Source organism: Octopus sinensis, linkage group LG8 (genome assembly GCF_006345805.1).
Source record: "Octopus sinensis linkage group LG8, ASM634580v1, whole genome shotgun sequence".
NCBI classification, from domain to species: Eukaryota; Metazoa; Mollusca; class Cephalopoda; order Octopoda; family Octopodidae; genus Octopus; species Octopus sinensis.
Window position 1 is genome coordinate 6,720,523 of NC_043004.1, and position 23,703 is coordinate 6,744,225.

Here is a 23,703-nt window from a genome sequence, read left to right on the forward strand (position 1 = left end):
GACAAACAAATATAAAAAGATATGGTGAAATTATAACCCTATGTCCATCAACAGCCTTCATCTTAAAACCTACTCATCACAATAAGAAAATGAAAATACTCTTGAATTATGTATGAAATTTATCTTGTCTTAGGTACATTACAGCTAACTTTTACTGTCCACAATATTTTTGTTTTCTCTCTTTCTCAATGCTCACACCAAAATCAATGATTATACAAGGCATTACCATGGATACCACTGATACAGTGGCTCTAGACTGATGAAAGCTGTGTGTTTTAAACATTAAGATATTGGAAAGTAAAACACACAACACCTAAGTAGTTTAGCTAATGATCTTTGTAATATTTTAAGATTCTAACAACAAATAAACAAAAATAGAATATAATAAAATTACAAGCAAAAAAAAAAAAAGAATGTTTTGTTTAGGAAAATAAAAATTTGAAAATATCATCTATTTTTTGATAGTGAGTGTGTAATTTTAAAACCCCACCTACCTCTTTCAAGGAAGGGAATTGCTTTTGGAAGATACAATAATGGATGCATGCTTTTTTTCTTTTTACCTTTCTATATTCTATTCTTTTATTTGTTTCAGTTATTTGACTGTGACCATGCTGGAGTACTGCCTTTAGTTGAACAAATCAACCCCAGGACTTATTCTTTGTAAGCCTAGTACTTATTCTATCAGTCTCTTTTGCCGAACCACTAAACTACGGGGACATAAACCCACCAACATCGGTCGTTAAGTGATGCTGTGGGGACAAACACAGACACACAAATATATATATATATATATATATATATATATATATATATGGCGGCCTTCTTTCAGTTTCTGTCTACCAAATCCACTCACAAGGCTTTGGTCAGCCAGAGGCTATAGTAGAAGACACTTGACCAAGGTGCCATGCAGTGGGGCTGAACCCAGAACCATATGGTTAGTAAGCAAGCTACTTACCACACAGCCACTCTTATGCCTATATACAATGCATTTCAATAAATATAATTTTTACTGTTTGTTTCAGTCCTTGGACTGCAACCATGCTGGAGCACTGTCTTGAAGGGCTTAGACAAATTGACCCCAGTACTTACTTTTTTTAAAGTTTGGTACTTATTCTATTGGTCTCCTTCATTGAACTGCTAAGTTACAGGGAGAAATCAAACCAACACTGGTTATCAAACAGTAAGTGAGGTACAAACTCAAACACAAAGGCTTTCCATCTACCAAATTCACTCTCAAGGATTCAATCCCACTGTGTGGCACCTTGAGCAAGTGTCTTCTACTATAGCCTCAGGCTGACAAAAATCTTGTGAGTGGATTTGGTAGAAAGAAATTGAAAGAAGTCCTCTATCCATAGATAAGTGTGTGTGTGTGTGTGTGTATGTGTTTGTGTGTGTGTGAGTTTATATCTTTGTCGCCCACCACTGCTTGACAACTAGTGATGGTGTATTTATGTCCCTGTAACTTAGTGATTTGGTTAAAGAGACTGATAGAATAAATAACAAACTTAAGAAAACAAGTACTGGGGGTCAATTTGTTCAATTAAAAATTCTTCAAGGTGGTGCCCCAGCATGGCCACAGTCTAATGACTGAAACAAGTAAACAATAACTGCGTACAAATCAGTCAGTGATTCAGTGTCTTTAGCTATTGTATTCAGTAAAAAGAACCAAGCTAGTGAGTAAGGCATTACAACAATTAAACATTCTAGGAAGAAAAATTTTGACATTCACATGGCTCATCACACAGAAATACATCCAGATATATTTAATATGATCAAACAGACTCCAATGAGACTGGTGTTGGTCTGATTCAGCAAGACTTGTTTTACATAGTAAAATCAACAGAAAGACTTTGCTATGGGGAATGGAAAAATTCCAATGTTTCAAACCAAGTGCTTCATCAGGGAAGAATTGACAGGAGAGAAATTAATCTCTCTCCTGTCAACTCTGTCCGAAATGTTGGATTTTTCACTCTCCACAGCAAAATTACTGCACTTTTTTTTTTTTGTTGATTTTTACTTGATATATGTAATTGATCAGTCACAATTTATTATTTTGTAAAGGTGAGACAGTATGTAGCAAAGCCTGTTCAGATTGCGATCTTAAGTGGCACTCTGTTGGTTATGACAGCCTACTCAAGAAATTAATGTTTAAGTGGCTGAGTACTCCACAGACACACGTACTCTTAGAGTAGTTGTCAGGGAGATTCAGTGTGACACAGAATGCAATAAAGCTGACCCTTTGATTTACAGGTACATCTCATTTTCACCAGCTGAGTGAACTGGAACATCATCATCATCATCAGCATTTAATGTCTGTTGTCCATGCTGGTATGGGTTGGACAGTTTGACTGGGCTGGCATGCTGGAAGGCTGCACCAGGTTCCAGTCTGATTTAATATGGTTTTCTATGGCTGGATCTCCTTCCTAATGCCAACCATTCCAAGAGTGTTAATGGGTGCCTTTACATGCTACCAGCACAGGTGCCAATTTGCATGACACCAGTATCTGCCACAACTGTGATTTTGCTTGACTTGATGGGTCTTCTTCTCAAGCACAACATAATGCCAAAGGTCTTGGTCATTGCTTCCATAAAGCCCAACACTCGAAAGGAACCCAGCCACTTTGCCTCCATGAGACTCATCACTCAAAAGGAACTCAGCTACCTCGCTTCTGTGAGGCCTGCCCAAAAGGAACTCAGCCACCTTGCCTCTGTGAGGTCCAACGCTCAAGAGGAACTTAGCCACTTTACCTCCATGAGGCTCATCGCTCGAAAGGAACTTAGCCACATTGCCTCCGTGAGGCTCAGCACTCAAGAGGAACTCGGCCACTTTGCCTCCATGATGCTCATTGCTCAAAAAGAACTCAGCCACTTTGCCTCTGTGAGGCCCAACACTTGAAAGGAACTCCTGCCACTTTGCTTCCATGAGGCCCGAAGTGAAATTAAGTGTCTTGCTCAAGGACAGAAAGCGCTGACAGGAATCAAACTCTCAATCTTACAATCATGAGCTAAACCACCAAGCCATACACCTTCACTACTGATAGTGATAAACTAAGTTGTAATGCAAACAGAGGAGAATAAGAAAAGCTAGCACTAGTTGGCAATAGACTTTAGATTTTATTCCTAGTGGTCAGTTGGAAGAAAGGTGCAACAACATAACAACATTCAGCTGACTTGATAATCAAGAGCTTTAGTTAATAAGCTTAGGGTTAGCACCAACCTTGATGTCAGTGTAATGAAAAAAAGTTGTGCATTCAATTAGAAACCAAACAAAGTTAAGTAGTACTGGTTTGGTCATGCAATTTTACTTCAACCACCTGTCAATAATTAATTAACAAGGATAAGCTGTACACCAATTAAAAATATACAGATAAAACATCCCAGCAACTACTTCCTGTTAATCACACGCATTAATAATAGTGTTTTTTCAAAAAACACAATGACTATGTTACTGAAACCATCCAGCTCGATAAATACCAACCCAGCAGTCTCTTCTGATATTCAACCAAAACAGAACAAAATAATAATAATAATCATCATCCTTTTTTACTATAGGCACAAGGCCTGACAGTTTTTTTGGGGGGTGGGGTGGGGGGTTAGTCGACCACATTGGCCCCGGTGTTTCATTGGTACTTAATTTATCAACCCTGAAAGGATGAAAGGCAAAGTTCACCTAGGTGGAATCTGAACTTGGAATGTAGCAGCAGTGAAGAAGAAGAAGAACAAGAACAACAACAACAACATCATCATCACAGATTTGCTTGTCAGTTGTTTGACCATAACCAGCTGAGCATGTCCTTTGGTGGCTGATGATATGTGCCATCTCTGATCATGAGCAGAAGTAATGGGGGAGCATCATAGCCGTGTTGAGAGGAATTCTTTGGGGTTTCAATATTCCACCTCTGGAAACATAGGTGTTCCCTTCAACATCCTTAGACAACCTTTATTCAGGGATCTTTTGAGCAGGATGAACTACTCAACCTGAAGAAAATTCTAACTGGGCCCCACCTGTAAGGTCATGTGCCTGGTGTATCCTTATCAGATGGGTAGTCATGATGGGTAAATTGGGCTTTCTATATTTGTATCCCAGTGTCACTTTGATGGTACGCACTGCTCTTCCACTCAATAATAATAATAATGATAGTCGTTTCCAATTTTGGCACAAAGTTAGCAAATTTTTAAGGGGAAAGAGGTTAATCTATCACAATGACTCCACTACTTGACTAGCACTTCATTTTATTGACCTCGGAGGGAAGAAATGCAAAGTTGAACTCAGCAGTATTTGAACTTAGAACATAAAACCTCAAAAGATGCTGCTAAGTATATTTTTTCAAAGTACTAGTGATTCTTCTAACTCACTAATAATTTTCTATGGCTAGATGCTCTTCCTGTTGCCAAACTTCACTTGTTTCCATGCAAAGGGATATTTCCCATGGCCAGATATGTTTTTCATGGATGACTGGAAATGTACAACACTACTTGTATGACAGTGATGCTCATTTACAATTGTCACATGATGTCAAGACATGGGTGTACACACACATACACACAAATACATACATATACCTATATACATATACAATAGGCTTCTTTCAGCTTCTGTCGACTGAATCCATTCATAAGGCTTTGGTTGTCTCAGGGGCTATACTAGAAAAGACTTGCTAAAGGTGTCATGCAATGAACCGAACCCAAGACCACATGGTTGGGAAACAAGCTTCTTAACCATGCAGCCATGCCTGAGCCCAAAATTAATGGCTGCAATACCCTCTTTTACTCACAGAAACAACTTAAAATTGAAAGGTGACTTATTTGATTGACATCTTCCAATCAATTTATGATCCAGATAGTGATTCAAATTTCATCAGGTCAAGAAGAAATATAGAGAGGAACAAACATTAAGGCTGTAGCATATGGGATGCACTGCCAATAACCATAAAAACATTTCAAACTATCTCAACTGTGAAAAAGAAACTGGAAACCCGCCATTTCACTAAATTTGGGTATTCCCTCTTTTCTCTCTTTTACTTGTTGCAGTCATTTGACTGTGGCCATGCTAGAGTACCACCTTTAGTCAAGCAAATCGACCCCAGGACTTATTCTTTGTAAGCCTAGCACTTATTCTATCGGTCTCTTTTGCCGAACCACTAAGTTATGGGGACGTAACCACATCAGCATCGGCTGTCAAGCGATGTTGGGGGGACAAACACACACATATATATATATATATATACACATATACATATATACGACGGGCTTCTTTCAGTTTCAGTCAACAAATCTACTCACAAAGCTTTGGTCAGCCCAAAGCTATAGTAGAAGACACTTGCCCAAGGTGCCACACAGTGGGACTGAACCCGGAACCATGTGGTTGGTAAGAAAGCTACTTACCACACAGCCACTCCTGCGCCTATATATATTTATATAGGCGCACGTAAAAAGCATCCACTACACTCGCGGAGTGGTTGGCATTAGGAAGGGCATCCAGCTGTAGAAACACTGCCAGATCAGACTGGGCCTGGTGCAGCCTTCTGGCTTCCCAGATCCCCAGTTGAACCGTCCAACCCATGCTAGCATGGAAAGCGGACGTTAATCGATGATGATGATGATATATATTTCTTTTTTTTTTCAATCGTAATCACTGAAGAAAAGATGTCTTTATATATAAATATTTTTTTTTTCGAGGTGAGAAATTCAAAGTACATTACAACACTTGATTTCTGATAAAGTGTGATTTGAAGATTTAATTGTGTGAGTACAAGGAGAGCAAATACACAAATGAAGGATGAGAGTTATGTTGGAAGGAGATGTTGGTTAGGATTCCAGTTGCTATAACAACACTAGCACCAGTAACCTCTAGCAGCAGCCCCATTAACTATATTCTAAAATATTTTTCTTATACAAATGTTAGCTAGGCTAATTAGTACAACGGCATATTTGAACAACATATATATATATATATGATGGGCTCCTTTCGGTTTCTGTCTACCAAATCCACTCACAAGGCTTTGGTCGGCCCGAGGCTATAATAGAAGACACTTGCTCAAGGTGCCACGCAGTGGGACTTAACCGGAACCATGTGGTTGGTAAGCAAGCTACTTACCACACAGCCACTCCTGCGCCTATATATATATACACACACACAGAGGATGGGTTTCTTTTGTATATATATTCTACATATTTACATAGATAAATTAGTAATTAGAAAAGATTGGTGAGTTGGCAAAATTGTTAGAGTGACAGACAAAATACCTACAATATTTCTACCAGCTCATTATGTTCTGAGTTCAAATTCTGCTGAGATTGACTTTGCTTTTCATCCTTTCGGGATTGATAAAATAAGGACCAGTTTGAGTACTGGAGTTGATGTTATTGCCCCCCACCCCACCCCACTCCGCCCCACCTTCCTCTAAAATTGCTCCACATGAGCCAAAATTTTGAAACTATAAATTAAAAATTAATAAGAAAGTTGAATTGATTCTGAAATTAATCAAAAACATTAGAATGAAATCCTGGGAATATCTGTGAGCTGGAGGTGGGGAAAAAAGAGAAGGTAAAAGAAAAATTACCTGTAACAGGTAGTTGGTAACTAATCAATAATACAATTAAAAAAAAAAAATTATGACAATCATTTTTTTTTCTTTTTGGAGTGTTTAAAATGATTTTCACACACATGGACAGATGTAGAGAATTTGGTAATTTTATTGAGACACAAAGATGGAACTTACCTAAGTCTGGGTTTAGGAGTTATGCAGTTTTCGGCAGAGTTTCTTCTTTGATGTGAGGTACTCCAACGCCGCACCAATCGTACTGTTTCGTTATTCACTTCCCATGGTCGAGATGGAGGGGGGCTAGGAGAATTTCTAAGTTCTATATCAACAGTGTTTGATGTTTTACGACGTTTTCTACTAGGACTTTCACTCTGTAAAATAAAAAAATTAAAACATAAATGAGTCATTTAAAAGAAAGTAAAAACAAAAGTTGTGATTATCATCATCATCGTTTTAATCTTTTTTATTTGCTTCAGTCATTTGACTGCGGCCATGCTAGAGCACCACTTTCAGTCGAATGAATCTACCCCAGGACTTATTCTTTGTAAGCCTAGTACTTATTCTATTGATCTGTTTTGCTGAACTGCTAAGTTGCAGGGACATAAACACACCAACATCGGTTGTCAAGCAATGGTGGTGGTGGTGGGTGAGACAAGCGCATGTGCGCGCACACACACACACATATATATACAATGGGCTTCTTTCAGTTTCCATCTACCAAATCCACTCACAAGGCTTTGGTTGGCCAGAGGCAGCATACACCACAAGTGGAACTGAGCCTGGAACCATGTGGTTGGAAAGCAAGCTTCATATCACACAGGTACGGCTGCATATATATATATAATATTTTGGACTAATGAGTATACATGAATTAGTGTGCAAATGTGTTGAGTAGTGTGCAAATAACAACCTGACTGCCCAAAATCAAGATCTTTAGTGGGACACCACTTTATGTATGAATGTATCTGATGTGACCCAGACTGCAAGATTGATGCAACAATATGATACATTGCATCCCACCTATAAAGGACAGTTGCAAGATGGGTTGAAATAATCATTGTACAAAATAAAAAGTTACACCAATTTCATCTTCTATTTACTTGATTATTATACACACACACTCAAGAAGACTTGCCCACCACAGCAGAATTGATACTGGTGCTGGTGCCACATAAAAAAAGTACTGGTGTTGGTGCTATGTTAAGAGCATTTGCGCTGGTGCCACATTAAAAAGCATCTAGCACACTCTGAGGTGTGGCTGGTGTTAGGAAGGGCATCCAGCTGTTGAAACCATACCAGAACAGACAATGGAGCTGGTGCAGCCCACGACCTGACCAGCTCCTATCAAACCATCCAAACCATACTAGCATGGAAAATGGACATGATGATGACGATGATATAAATACACACATACAAATGGATAGTATGTGTATGTGTGTGTGTGTATGTGTGTGTGTATGTGCACATGCGCATGTGCATCTACATTTTTCTAGGTTGAAACAAGAGCAGTTAAGTGAAAGGCCAACCAATATGTGACCACTGAAAGAAGATAATTGTACTTCTTCAAAGATTTCTAAAGTTTTATGTTAAATATAAAAAAAATGAGTATAAAATCATGTTAAATTATACACACACACACATATGTATCTTTTGGATCAACTTTATTATTGCTATAAAGACCAACATCATCTATCTTTTAACAGTGAACCAACTGTCTAGAGTATATGGTTTTAAGCAATTAATGATAGCCAACTTCAATTTCAAGTCTTTCACTTGTTCTGTTTTAAGTTCAAGGTCAAACGAAACGATGAGTGTACCATTAATGATATCAACCTTTAATGCCAGTGGGTATCTTTCATTTGAAATTGTATCCAAGCAGAACACTGTTTGTTTAGTATCTTGCAGCTTGCTTGTCTCTTCAACTAAACATTTCTAGACATTGGCATTTTGTGATTATATTTCCCTTAAGGTGATACACAGGATCCATCTTTCTAAGTAGTACCAAGAGAAATAAGGAAGAATAAAGCAAAAAAACTGAAAATAAAAATTGAAACAATGAAGGTGATTCTATTTGATCTGCTGAATTAGCTGCTAAATTCTCCTTGAGTAAATTCCTCAAACATTTTTAACTAACCACCATGATGACATTGGGACTTCCTCAACAATAACAAGAAATGAAATCAACGTGCAAGTTTTAAAATAATTTCTAATGTTGACAATTGCAACAAAAGATGAAATAAAAAATATATAAACCAACAAAAAAGAAAGAGGGGGGGAGAGAGAGAGAGAGAGAGATTGAATTATATGCAGTAAACTTAAAACAGTAAAAAAAAATACACTTTAAGCAAAATGCTAATGAGAATGGTGTGTTTAATACAATTTCCGAGAGTAGAATTAATTATGATTAATAATAAACATTTTGAATCATGTGATACAAGATTAATAATCACATATCTGTGATGGTGAAGATTGCAACACATACACACACACACACACATTGCATCACAACCAAACAAAGGTCATCTCAATGATTGGGAAACCACTGACAAACAACTCTTCAAGTCTTGTACTCTAGGGCTTTGATTAATGTCCTTCACACTCTTCCTTCTGTACATAACCTTCCAACTATCATTTCTTCCCATACACGCTCCTGTGAAAATGATAATACACTTCACTCCACAAAACCTTTTCCCATACAGGTGGTGTCCATATGCTTGGGTGAAATTTCACATCAGATACATACTAGAGAGACCTTCCAAAACATCCTTCAATGGGAATGTGTTGATTTGGTGTCTGCAAACAAGTCAGTGACAGAATCCCTACACACACTAAGGGTCACATATTCATTCATCACTACAGCTACATTATTCTTGAACAACACACAACTAAATCTTCCACAAGCTGTACAAATGCTAAACCTAACAATCTCTGGTAATCTCTCTTGGCAATCTCACAAGTATAACCTTGCTAAAATTGCACCTCAAACAATAGATCATAAATAGATGAAATACCTGCTAGGTGTAATCAAAAGATGGCTGAGTCAATAGAGAGTCCAATACGAGCAAAATTCCTTGATAGCGGTGGATACACAGTTCACCATAACCCTACACCTCTTTCTACAGAGACTGAGGCTATTAGAAGAGTTAAGGAAGAGGGAAGAAGTCAGAATCTTATATTCAGAGCTTGTGATGAGGATGATGATGTGCCTTGCTGACAAGGCCTGAAAAATACCTGTACTAGAGCTCTAATATATCTGAGATGGAGAAGGTGCAACATAAATATTCATGTCCACATCTGTAGACCAACTTGACTAATTAGGAAACTTTCAGTCAATAATACATTACAACAACTCAGTTACATACATGCTGTTTCTTCTGTTGCTGGTATAATATAAAATATGTAAGATTGTGCAATTACATTCAATAAAACTTGAACACTAAATCTATAGAATAAAGTTATCTGTAGAGAGTGCCAACTTTGTAACACATAAATATACATTATGCTCAGCAAATATTCTGTCTAACAATGTTAAAATTCAGTATAAAAAATTTTTTAAACAATGTAATAAGAGGACATTAATATTGGCCAGTGATGGCAAAGTAGCTTAGCTTAATGTCTTGAAAATTTTAATTTCTTTAACAGTCATTTACATATTATCATCAACATCATCCTTTTAACATCTACTTTTTCATGCTTGCATGGGTTGGACAGAATTTATTGAGGCAGATTTTCCAAGCAATGCAATATTTCCCCATGACCAGACATTTTTTCATGAAATACTGGAAATGAACGACACTCATTTACAACAATCATACTTATGTCAAGACAAAGGAGACACAAAAATACACAAACTTACATTCACACATACATATACACATGAATTCTAGAAGAATGTAGTTCCCTTGAAGCATTGTGTAGTACAGAAATAAAGAAATGAATGAAATGAGAAATAAAGAAAGCTAACAATGCATTATTAGAAGTTTTTCTTGTTTCTTATTTCATTCATTTTTCTACCCCTTATGAATTTTAGTTTCAGGTAATTGTTTATTGATAAACTTTTCATACACCTAGCTTCTCTGTCCCCATTCACTACTACTTATCTCTTACCTTGTGGTGTCAACTGGACACCTCATCGGTATTGTTTATCTCCTAGCAGATACACCAATTCATTCTCACTCTCTCTCCTAAATGTGAGTAGCTATGTACCTCTACCCCAACCTCTTCTCTCATACCTTAATCCCCATCTAACATGTGGACACCCTCCTCTTGGGTTATGTAGTCTTGCAAGCTGCATGGTAACTTCAATAGTGCTGGTAGCATCAAAATATCCTCCCAGTATACTCTGCAAATGGGTTGGCGATATGAAGGGCATTCAGCCATAGAAACCATGCCAAAGCAGACACTGGAGCGTGATGCAGTTCTTGTCAAATCATCCAACCTCAGATCCTTGTCAAATCACCCAACTCATGCCAGTATGTAACTAACATGCATGTCTCAGATCCACCATCATTGATATAAGCAAAAGGACTGCCTAGATGATGGTCTCTCTTCAAAGACAACAGATTCTATCATTTGCACAAACAATTTAAATTTGGAAAATATATTCCAAAGACAAAAATAAGTATACCATATGGAACTCATACAAAATTTTTCCTAATCATTTTCACTATTGATTTTGACAAATTTATCTTACTACATAGAAATTGCATTAAAAATGTACATTCAAAACTTGTAAAAATTCACATAGATATGTGTATTTTAAATGCAACAGATAATTTTTTTTCTAATTTAATAAATATCCCTGCGGGTTACAATACATAAAGAAGAGTAAATAAAAAGAATTGATATCTTTTAAAGAAATAAAACAAATTATGATAATAATGATGATGATGATGATGGCAATGAAGAGAGGAAAAAAATTTTTTTTCTAGGCTTTTCCATCAAAGTATGGAAAAGCATGATACCAGCTGCTATGTTTTTCTTTGATTCAAGGCACCAGCCATTGTATCACCTTTGGAGGAGATACTCACTCGAAATACTTAACGCAGCAGAACTATATTAGAAAAATATTAAATCCCATGAAATGGTTGGAAGGCAACTTTGAAGCCAAGTATGGATGCTGATAATTGGTATGATACTAACAGAACATATTGGTGAGTATTGATTCTACAATGCATACTAATTACTCTTAATCCATTATAGGTGAAAATATTCTGCTGTATTCTGATGTGTTAGCTGCTAACGTGTTGGGTGCTCATTTTTCACTTTATTAAAGCCTAGCATGTGTGAAAATCACAAGTATTAGTGAAATTATTAAATATAATCTCAAAGGCTAAAAATGTGAAGTAGTACCTTGTATGCAAAAGTGTAAAAAATTTTTTATAACACAGTCATTAGTAAAAATAGGATTTATAATATTGAAATTGAAAAAAAAAAGATTTTTTTTTCTCAATAGTGAAATTGTTTCAAATTTAAAGAATATGTTAAATTATCATGCCAAAATGGAACATCTTAAAATGTATAATTTCTGACTCACCAACATGTAAATTGATTCTGATGTAGGACAGCTAGGAATATTTTAGTTACAAAAGAAAGGAGAGGGAGAGAGAGAGAAGAAGAGAGAGAGGGAGAGAGAAGTACAGTGTATAAAAAAATGAAAGTTTTGCATGATAGAGAAAAGATGTTTGAGAAAGAAGTGAACAGATATAGCTTGGGGTAAATCAGAATGGAAGAAAATAATAATAAAAATGAAAATTGCAAAAAAGATGAAGCAGAGCATTTTTATGAGTTTTTAAAATAATTTTTTTTTATCAATCCAACAATGAATGAATTAAGGTTCTCTCTTCTAGATGTGATTGCTATTTACACAATGCACACCTGAAGTGATGCTCAAAAAAAAAAAAAAGTTAAAAAAGTGCAAGTACACCGCAAGGAAGAAAAGGATGAGAAAAAATGCACAAAGAGAACTGTCTTTCAGCAACAAAAGAGAAAACAGCAGGGAATACGATCTCAGGAAGAAGTCACTTCTTGTCATCGGCAATCTCCTGGCACTGGGTTGACAGAGGAATATCACACATCACATTTGAACACTAAAAGTCATGACAGTGAGAAACTAGGATTGACATTTCATGCACTACCACTTAGTCGAGAATGGACAGCATTAACAACAACAACAACAACAACAATGGGAACTGCTACAGCACATAGAATAATGCTCTGGTTGCAGGAAAGAAAAATTATCAAAAACTTTAAGTAAATCCGAAGGATTAGAAGTGAAGAAAAAGTACAATTCAGCATAATGCTTTCATTCATTAGGGTTTTACATAATTTAAAAGGAAAACTAGATATTGAGTTGAGAACACAATGCACAGATATATACAGGATTATCTCAAAAGATTTATAACAAAATATTCACTAAGAATGGTCACAGACATGGCTGTGTGGTTAAGAAATTTGCTTTGCATCTCCATGGTTTTGAGTTCAGTCCCACTGTGCAGCACTACAGCCCAGGGCTAACTAATACCGAGTGAGACAGAAACTGTTGCGTGTGTGTGTGGTCTGGGTTGATTTGTTGATGCCCTTTAAGGTAGTGCTCCAGTGTGGCCACAGTCCAATGATTAGAACAAAAAAAAAAACGGGTAAAAATGTAAGAGAACGAAAGTTCAATTCCCAACTGTGTTTTTGATAGTCTTATTTACCTTTAACCCTTTCGTTACCAACCGGGCTGAAACCACCTCTGGTTCTGAGTACAAATGTCTTGTTTCCATAAGTTTTTAATTAAAATCTTCCACCAAACCTTAGTCACAATTTATGTTCCTAACACTAGCTTAATGATAACTAAGTTATTTTACTAAATTCTTTGTTATATTTAAATTTAATTGAAAGAAACAAAGAGCATCTCAACAGAAATATGGTAACAAAAGGGTTAAAATATATAATAGAGAAACAATTCTTAACCCTTTTGATACCAAACCAGCTGAAACCAGCTCTTAAGTTGGATAGAGTTTAAGGCATGATAGCCTTCTTGTTACCAACTCTCACCTATTTCCATGCAATATAATATTGCCCCATGGCCAGAATTGAGTCTGCAGAATGTTAGAAACGAATGGTGCAGCATGTATGACCATTGCAAAATGTCAAAACAAGAAGGCACAAACACACACACATATATGCATACGTTGGGCTTCTTTCAGTCTCTCTTTACCAAATCCACTCACAAGACTTTGATCAACCCAGGTCATAGTACAAGACACTTGCCCAAGGTGGCTTATAGTGAGATTGAACCTGAAACCATGTAGTTTTGAAGCAAGCTTCTTAACCCACAACCACACCTAGATTTATATCTTTTACTTGTTTCATTGATTAGAAGAATGTTGGCTGAATGAAACAACTCCAGTACTTATTTTTTAAGCTTGGTACTTATTCTGGAGGGATGTAAACACACTAATACTGGTTATCAAACAGTGGATGAGACACACACAGACAGACAGACATATACATATAAATATACATGATGGGTTATTTTCAGTTTTCATCTACCAAATCCACTCAAAAGGCTCTGGTCAGCCTGGGGCTATAGAAGACACTTGTCTAAGGTGTCATGCAGAGAGACTGATCTCAGAACCATGTGGTTGGGAAGGAAACTTCTTACCACATAGCCGTGTGTGTGTGTGTATTTTTATCCCCAAACAGTTCATAAATATAATTATTATCTTTCTCCCTGATAATCTCAGGAAACAGAATGTGATACTAGGTTGAGATAATATCAAAATTAGGTCAGCAATATCTGTATATCAGTCATTTATGTTGCACTGTTTGATAGTATGTTGCTAAATTATTATTCTTAGAACTGCTGTAGCAGCCAAAGACTAGGTCTCTGCATTCAATTGCACCACACTGCCTAAGCAATGATGTGAATTACTTCCTGTCACATGCACATTGCTTTATCTGTAGTTGAAATGTCTGAATGTAAAAACAAAATATTTTTACTAAAATATGAAAACTTTTCAGGTAAGACATGTCAAGTTTCTCAACCAACTAAGCTAATATTTTATAGGAACTGTAGTGCACCAGCCTGTTAACCTTTTAGCATTTAAATCAATCACATCTATACCTATTTTATGTTCAAACCAACCAGATATTGCCCCTCACACCTACCATACAATGTCATTCTAAAAATACAGGATGTGATCATTGAAATTTTGAAGCTACAAGATAAGCCATGATTAATTAAAAACAATATGAATTCATAAGCATTATATTTGATAAGAGTAATCTGAATGTCAAAGAGTTAACCAACATTGGTTGCTAATTATAATTTTGGAGGTTCATGACAATGCTGTCTGTTAAAATACCAAAAGTTTGAGTTCAATTCCTATCAGAATTATTTTTTGCTGGTTTTCTGTGTGTGTGTGTATGTGTATATATATGTGGCATATAAAATGCACCATCCGAATGTGGCCAATGCCAGTACACGCTGACTGGCCCTCATGCCGGTGGCACATAAAAAGCAGCCACTACACTCTCAGAGTGGCTGGCATTAGGAAGGGCATCTGGCTGTAGAAACATTTTGTATTTCTATAGAAATACAAAATAGCTGATGGTTGGTAAGGAGAGACACACAAATAAGAAAGAAGAAAGCAAAGGACCGCTGATGCGGTCACAGGAGTGTGACGAAAGAACTCTAACCGAAATAAGATTAAGATTAATGTAAAAAAAAAATAACGCTGAGCAAAATAACCCCAAATATATAGTGCGTGTGTTTTTATTGGCTAAACTGACAAAATGACCATTCCGAAATACAACAATGTCTGTTTCAACACACGATTTCACATAAAAAATCTTGCACAACAAATAAATATATATATATAATTTTTTTTATTAAATATATAACTTATAACTAGATCTCAAAAAGTATAAAATGAATGATAAATATATAATATAATAAGTAATATAATAAATAATATAATATAATAATTTACTTATTATATTATATATTTATCATTCATTTTATACTTTTTGAGATCTAGTTATAAGTTATAAATTTTTTAAAAAATTATATATATATATATATAATTTGTTATTTATGTATTGATTTATGTCTATCACCGTTTGAGTTGCATAATAGTGGTTTTATCTCTAATTCATATTTTATATATATATACATATATATTTGCGTAACAGATGTTAGTATCACTACTCATTCATTCACAAATGAAAATTATTCTGAATTTGTCTATGTCCATCACCACCATAGCCACAGTGGGTTGCTAGATTCACCTTACTCTCATTTTCAAAATATTTTTTTTTATTATTTTGCTGTGGGCATTTTCTTTCCTACATGAAAATAATAACAATAAAGATTGTGTCTATGCATATCTTTTATTAGGTCATTAACATTATTGCTCAACTCTCTCATCCTTTTCAATCTCTATAAAGCCCAATAGTGACAATTGTCATAAAATAATGTACTTTAATAGAAAAAGCTCAACAAACAACTTCTACAGATTTTTATAGCAAAGCCTATAAAGAAAATATAAACACTGTAGCTTGTGACTCTCATACTCATTTATCTTTCGTTTCAGTCATTACACTGTGGCCATGCTGGGGCACTGTCTTGAGGAATGCTAGTTGAGTGAATCAACTCCAGTTCTTACATTATCAGTCTCTTTTGAACCACTAAGTTACAGGGATGTAAACACACCAACACCAGCTGTTGAGTGTTGGTAGAGGACAAACACAGACACAAAAACACACACACATACAATGGGCTTCTCTCAGTTTCCATTTACCAAATCCGCTTAGAAGGCTTTGGTTGATCCAAGGCTATAGTAGAAGATGCTTGCCCAAGGTGTCATACAATGGGACTGAACCTGGTTGGGAAGCAAACTTATTACCACACAACCACTCCTGTGCTTATATGTTTCTTGCAGGAACTTAATCTTAGTTTTGTATTATGATTCTATTGACACCCAGGATGCTTCAAAGGAATATTAAATTGAGCTCGGTACCTCACTTACTAATGTGTTAATTTATTGATATCAAAAGTACAACAAGCAAAGTTCGTTTCAGCAGGATTTGAGTTCAGAACGTAAAAGGCTCTAACTAAAGAGCACAGGTATTTTGTCCAACACTCTCATGATTCTGCCATTTCCCCAGGTTAACTTAACCCTTTTGGTACCAAACTGCCTGAGATCTCACCTGGTTCTTTGATAAAATTTCCTGTTTTAACCCTTTAGCATTTAAACTGGCTATAATATCTGGCCAAAATATTCTGTTTGTTTTATGCTCAAACTGGCCAAATCCTGCCTTTCACACCTACCCTACAATGTCATGCTAAAAGTAAACAATCCCATAATTGAAATCTCAAAGCTACAAGATAATGCATGATTGATTCAAAACAATATGAATAAATAAGCATTACATTTGACAGAATAATCTAAATACTAAAGGGTTAAAGTGATGTAAATTAAAACCTTCTCTCAGAATTTCACATCAATTTATGTTTCAAATGCTAGCTTTATAATGAAGTTTTACTAAATTCTTCAATATTTCCAAAATTAATTAAAACAGAAGTGCATTTCAAGAGAAATATGGTAATAAGAGGGTTAAGCAAAATTAATGAACTTTTTAATTTATGCATCTTGCTTTTTTTTTTTTTCTCAAGTAATTATTTGTCTATCTATCAGTTTTAATTTATTACTCTTGTGTAGATTCCAATGTAAAAGTATTCAATATTTATTGATAAATCTTTCACATTGGTTTAATATATGCACAGATGTCAGTGTCTTAAATTTAGGTTGCTAGGCATTTGAATGGAAAAAAAAAAAAAAAGAATAACAGGGCAAGAAAAATCTTAATGTACACTTCACTGTGTTCATATACAAATATCAATATACGCGAGTATTATGGATGATACCTCACAACTGATGCAGAAAGAGAGAATTAGAAGATCTTGTTGCAAGATTTGAAGAAATCCTTCAAAAGCACTATCTGAAATTATATCATTTTGCTTTGACAACTTTCCACAAGTGTAAAGCTAATGACAGCATTGAAGGGAAAACCATCCACCAAAAAATAAAAAGAGAAAAATAAACTATTCATGACAACATTCTTGGAAAGTATCCATTGGAAAATAAAGATAATAGGGGGGGGGGTAGAAGCAGCTCTCTTCACTTATAACAAATGTGTACAATGAAATATTGGTGTGCAAATGGATGAAAAATGATATAAAGACTTTGTATTTGACTTCATTGTCAAGTATCACACACTATTTATCAGTGACTAAAATTCCTTTTCTTGTATAGTACCACATCCTACAGAAATTGATAATGGACACATTGGTGGAGGAGACTAAATGAACCAGAGCATCAAAATATAGAATTCTTATGCAGGTAGGCTAGAGATAGTATTATTGCCATCTGATTCATATATCATTGAATGATAATAACCTAGCAGTTCTATAAAATCTGCACGAACAAAAAGGCAATGGACCTTTCAGTCTGTCAAAAGAAACGGAGTCAGATATTTATTTATTTATTTAGAGCAATATTACAACCATCACATCAAGATCAGCAATATATATGCCTACACAAAAACCAAAAGAAAGTCAGTTTGACATGCATGCGCATTGGGATTGTTCCCCAAGACAAACAAACTTATTGTGTTCATTGTCATATGGAAAAAAGATAATGTAAGGCATATGATAAAGGACTGCATGTAAAATGTCTCACAGTATACAGCGAATATTCAATAACTCTAATTCATTTTCTCTCTTTCTCTCAAATGTGAGTATCCATGTAGCTACAACAAGAACTTGCTCTATCTCAGCCTCTTTCCTCTTATTTTAACCCCCCAACTTATATACACATGCAACATCCTCCCTCCCTGGGTTTCTTGACTTGCATGCTACATGGTGACCTCATTAGTGCTGGTGGCACGAAAAAAAGCACCCAGTACACTCTGTAAAATGTTTGACATTAGTAAAGACATCCAACTACAGAAATCATGCCAAAGCAGACACTGGAACACGATGCGATCCTTTAGCTCATCAGATCCTTGTCAAACTGTCCAACCCATGTAAGCATGGAACATGAGTGTTAAATGATGATGATGATGAAGACATACAATATATTATATCTTCATGGTAAATTATATTTGGATTAATGAAAATCCATTCACATACTAAGAAGCTTTAATTATGCCTGTTCTTGTTATTGTTTGCTATCATAAATGCAGACTTTAGGCATAAATGGTTGAGGGCACATCCTAGCTGCTACAGAACATAAGCTGTTTCTTCACATTTACTTAGTATGCACTTAATTAGGCATGAAAGTCTCACATTTATGGGAAGCAGAAATTGAATGCTGTGGCAATTCATATCTTTATTAACAGCATTAGCTCAATAATTGAAGCTATCCCAATTATCAGAATATTATCAGCTTAACACCTACAGAACAAAAAATCCATATCCAATAAATTTAATTCTCTATTTTGCTACAATGGCAAGTAAGTTTTCGAAATATTCTTCATTTATTGAATTCATATCTTCTATTACTGAATTGGTGCCAATCTCACAGTCCTTATTTCCTGTTGTGAGGGTTATTCTATTATTGTTGCTATCACTTTCATTAAGATTGTAAACTGGCAGAATCAATAGCAAGTCTGGCATTTCATCCATCTTTACATTCTGAGTTCAAATTCCGCTGAAGTTAACTTTGTCTTTCATCGTTATGGGGGGAAGGGGCTGATAAAGTAAGTACTAGTTGAGCAATGGGGTCGATGTAATCAACTTACCCCCTTGCCCAAAATTGCTGGCCTTGTGTCTAAATTTGAAACCTGTTTAGCAGCATTTCATCCAGTTCAAACACTGCCAACGTTGACTTTGCCTTTCATTCTTGGCAATGAGGTTGGTGTAATCAACTTATACCCCTTCAACAAAATTTCAGGCTTTGTGTCTATAGCAGAGAGGATTATTGTTGTTGTCGAGTGTGGCAAACAGTCAGAATCTTTGGAGCATTAGGAAAAAATTATTTGCTACATTTACCCATCTGTTGACATTCTGAGTTCTAATCTCAGTGGTCAACTTTGTCTTTCATCCTACTAGGGGTCAATAAGATAAAGTACCAATCAAGTACTTGATTTCATAAAACTGGCTATCCTTCTCCCATAAAATTGCTAGTCATGTTCCTAAACCAGAAACAATCGTTTACCATATTTTCCAGCATACAAGTCATCACAGAATATAGTGTAAACATGAAGTGTAAATATTCATGCATTGTTGTTATCTTTCCAGAATCTTTCTGCATTTCACATGGAATTTTTGGTCCTCCAAAGCTGTTTTGGTGTTAAAGTCAACCTACTCTCTTTTGGCTGAAACTTTTGTGTGAAAAACTTGTATGCTGGAATATATGGAAAAAAAGCTTGTATGCTGGAAAAATGTTACTAAGAGGAACTGTATAATTCTTGTGGATTCCATAAATGAGAAAAATATAAGCCGATTGCTTAGACTCCAAATAATTGCTAAGAATGAAATCTTACATGTTTGTAATGTATTAGTACCACGACAAGAATGATTAGTAGTAATTTATAATTAAATCTAGAGCCATTTTCTCTTTTTGGAAGCTGCAAATTTTGTTTCTACTGGTAAAAAACCATATTTGAAATAGTAATTTTAGTACCAATCTAATCTTGTTTTTTTTTTTTTTTTTATCACATTTAGAATATCTGACAATTACAAAAAACTATTGCTGATTACAAAAATTAATAAGTAGCACAGCCTGATGCTGAAATATATTTGCCATTCAGCAAAATTAGAGCAGAACACTTGAAATGAAGAATAAACCGGGGGGGGGGGGGGCACTAAAGATTTCACTATTGGTATGTAATTATAACAGTTTTGGTTTAATTTCACTTGCAGAAGGTCAGAATTATTGTTGGTATCAGATCCAAATGTCTAATACCAACAATAGTTCTGATTTTATGGCTTGGCAGAGTTCCTAGGTGAATAACAAGCTTCCCACATCTATAATTAGTGTGTATTGATTGATAAAAAAGCAATAGTAGATACCATATAAACTTTTACTACAAATTTGAGGTTTCTTCTTCTGACAAATTTCTATCCATTGAAACACGTACAAAATATGAATAAACTTTAATATTCCAAAATTCAGTAACTTTTGATCTTAGTATTATTTTTTTTAAAATTTTATTACTGAAACTTAGTTCAGAGATAGGCAATGATGAGAAACGCTAGAATATAAGGTTTGATCAATGATTAGCTATAATGTTTAAGTGATCAAACAATAGCAAAGCTTCCTCAATACTTTTTTAAAAAGGAAACTAGTGAAGTATAATTGGATTTCAGTTAATGTATTCTGTTTCAGAATAGAAAATTCACCAAGAAACATAGCAGAAAGACATCTTCTTTTGATGTCCGTATCAGTGACATTTGAAAGTCAATGTCTGAATTCAGTACAGAACACATTTATAAGAGAGTGTCAAACAGAAGAGAACTACCTGGAAAGTCTTCTGTTAAAGAACCCAGGAGACAAAAAGTGGGATATTATTAAAGAATGCAGGAGACAGCAAGTGACTTCAGACCACAGCAAATATGGTTAACAAAGATAAGAGGAAGCGAATGTCTTGTAATTGTTTCAGGAATGATTGATTAAAGGAACTACCACTTCTACTACTCACTCACTCACTCACTCCACTTACAGAACTGGCTGGTCATTGTAAGAAGCGCCAACAAAAATGCACAAATATCATGGGCATCACCACCAGAACAGCAATCATAGTTGTCATCTATTTTAAACAGGTTTCTCTGGAATGGATGAAATATTAACAGAATGAGTCAACCACAGCTGGAGGCAACTCAAATGAGACACCTTACTTTATGTACTTCAGCCAGAGAGGTGCTATTACTCTGTTCCCTAATCAATTTTATCTCCTGTCTGTAGTATAATACCTACACTACTATCAACTCTACTTTGAAGAGGAAGAAAGATTAAGTTCTTTGTCATGGCAGGATTTGAACACAACATAAAACAATGTTATATAGAATTGTGAGTCTAAGATTTATTGAGGAAGTGGCAACACAACATAAAAATGAAGGGAAAATTGCTCAATAATACAAATATTAAGCTTAGCTCTCTTGGTTTCTTTATATATATATATATGAATGTGTGTGTGTATATATACAAACACACACACATAACATGTGTTTATAATAATTTCCCCTAGATTTGCTGCACATCTCATTACTAGTAATACTACTAAGTAAATTAGTTACTTAACCACTATACTGGAAAATGATAATCTACATGGAGCTCTAAACTTAACAGTAGAAGTTGTACATCTATATGTGTACATACAAGAGTGTGTATATATATATATATAAATCAACCATGTGTATATATAGACAAACCTACATTTGTTTTTTAGAACCATCGCATGTGTATCATAGAATACAGACAACGAGGTGATATTTCAAACGCAGTATCACCGTTAAAACAGCAGAAAAACTGGGTATCATTATCTACAAGGCAGAAAAATTTGCCAACAAACAACCATATATATATAGTTAGATAGATAGATATACTATATTCTTATATATATAAGAATATACTATATTTTCATATCATATATATATATATATATATATATATATATATATATATATATATCGTATATATTTAATATTATGAAGGAGCTTATCAATGCCTTGTGAGGAAATTTGGTTTGAGGTTAACTGAAAGATGCTTACTGTGTGCGTGAATGTTTACAAAACTATTTTAAGAGATAGGTGTAGACAGGGACATCATTGTGGTTGTACTGCAATGGAGGGAGTTTGTTGACATCATAATTATACTTATTTTCCTAGAAAAGAAATATTTCTCATTTAAACCTTTAAACAAGATTAGTCATAGACCCCCCACCATTTATCTCCCAGAGAATAATTTGCTGATTAGTGCATGTTCTCAATGAATCTTGCTGGAAAATACCAAAGGTGGAGTATAATTTAGATACACCACCTAAAAAGAAAATGTCTAGAAGCCCCAAGACAACATGGTGTAGGAGAGCACAAGTAGATTTAGCTGGGATGGATACTGACTATGAGTATAGCTCAACATTCTACCATAGAAAAATATAAATGAATGTTATAAGTAGGAACCCTATACTTTTTACCAAAGAGAATTATTTTCCAAATCTAGCAAAAACTAGACAAATCTTGTACATTTGTTAACATAGTCATTTCAACTTTTATTTCAGTTTTAGAAAAATAGGAAAAGTTGAAGCTAAACTCAATCAATAGTTCCATTTGTGATATTAAAACATCACCACTCCCTTTTAGAACAACAACAACAGCAATCGTTAACATCTACCTGAGCCAACAAAAGAAACTGTTAATTGCTGGTAGGGACACAGTATTTTGTTTTGAAATTATAATATAATACCAAGTATATTAAAGGTTCGTAAGACAATACTGTGTCCTACTTTTGTATTAGCAGTGTGTGGATTTTCTTCTATATGTTTATCTCCACAGATATTCTATAGCAATTAAAGTTATGATGTTTTACATATAGGCGCAGGAGTGGCTGTGTGGTAAGTAGCTTGCTTCCCAACCACATGGTTCTGGGTTCAGTCCCAGCCGACCAAAGCCTTGTGAGTGAATTCGGTAGACGGAAACTGAAAGAAGCCTGTCGTATATATATGTGTGTGTGTGTGTGTGTGTGTGTATGTTTGTGTGTCTGTTTGTCCCCCACCACCAACATCGCTTGACAACCAATGCTGGTGTGTTTATGTCCCCGTCACTTAGCAGTTCGACAAGAGAGACCGATAGAATAAGTACTAGGCTTATAACGAATAAGTCCTGGGGTCGATTTGCTTGACTAAAGGTGGTGCTCCAGCATGGCCACAGTCAAATGACTGAAACAAATAAAATAAAAGAATAAAAGAAATATGAATATATCTATGTAAACAATGTGATCAAAGATGGACAAATAGATAATGGGTGTGTAAGCATAAACTTAGCTATTTTTCTGTCTTCTATCAAATTGTTTATAAAGATGCATTCATATGTGAAACATCATAACTTTCATGGCTGGCTCTAAATTCTATAGAAAATCTACAGAGGCAAACTTCAATATGAAAAGAA

At 35.1% G+C, this 23,703-nt stretch overlaps 1 protein-coding gene across 1 annotated transcript in view; it reads right to left on the minus strand.

The window, feature by feature from the left end:
* The window catches only part of LOC115215248 (RING finger protein 44), a 319,144-nt gene that overhangs the window by 108,437 nt on the left and 187,004 nt on the right, over positions 1-23,703 (minus strand). Inside the window, exon 4 of the mRNA XM_029784489.2 lies at positions 6,723-6,916. Coding sequence (XP_029640349.1) covers positions 6,723-6,916 — 194 coding nt within the window. The remainder of the gene's footprint in view (positions 1-6,722; positions 6,917-23,703) is intronic.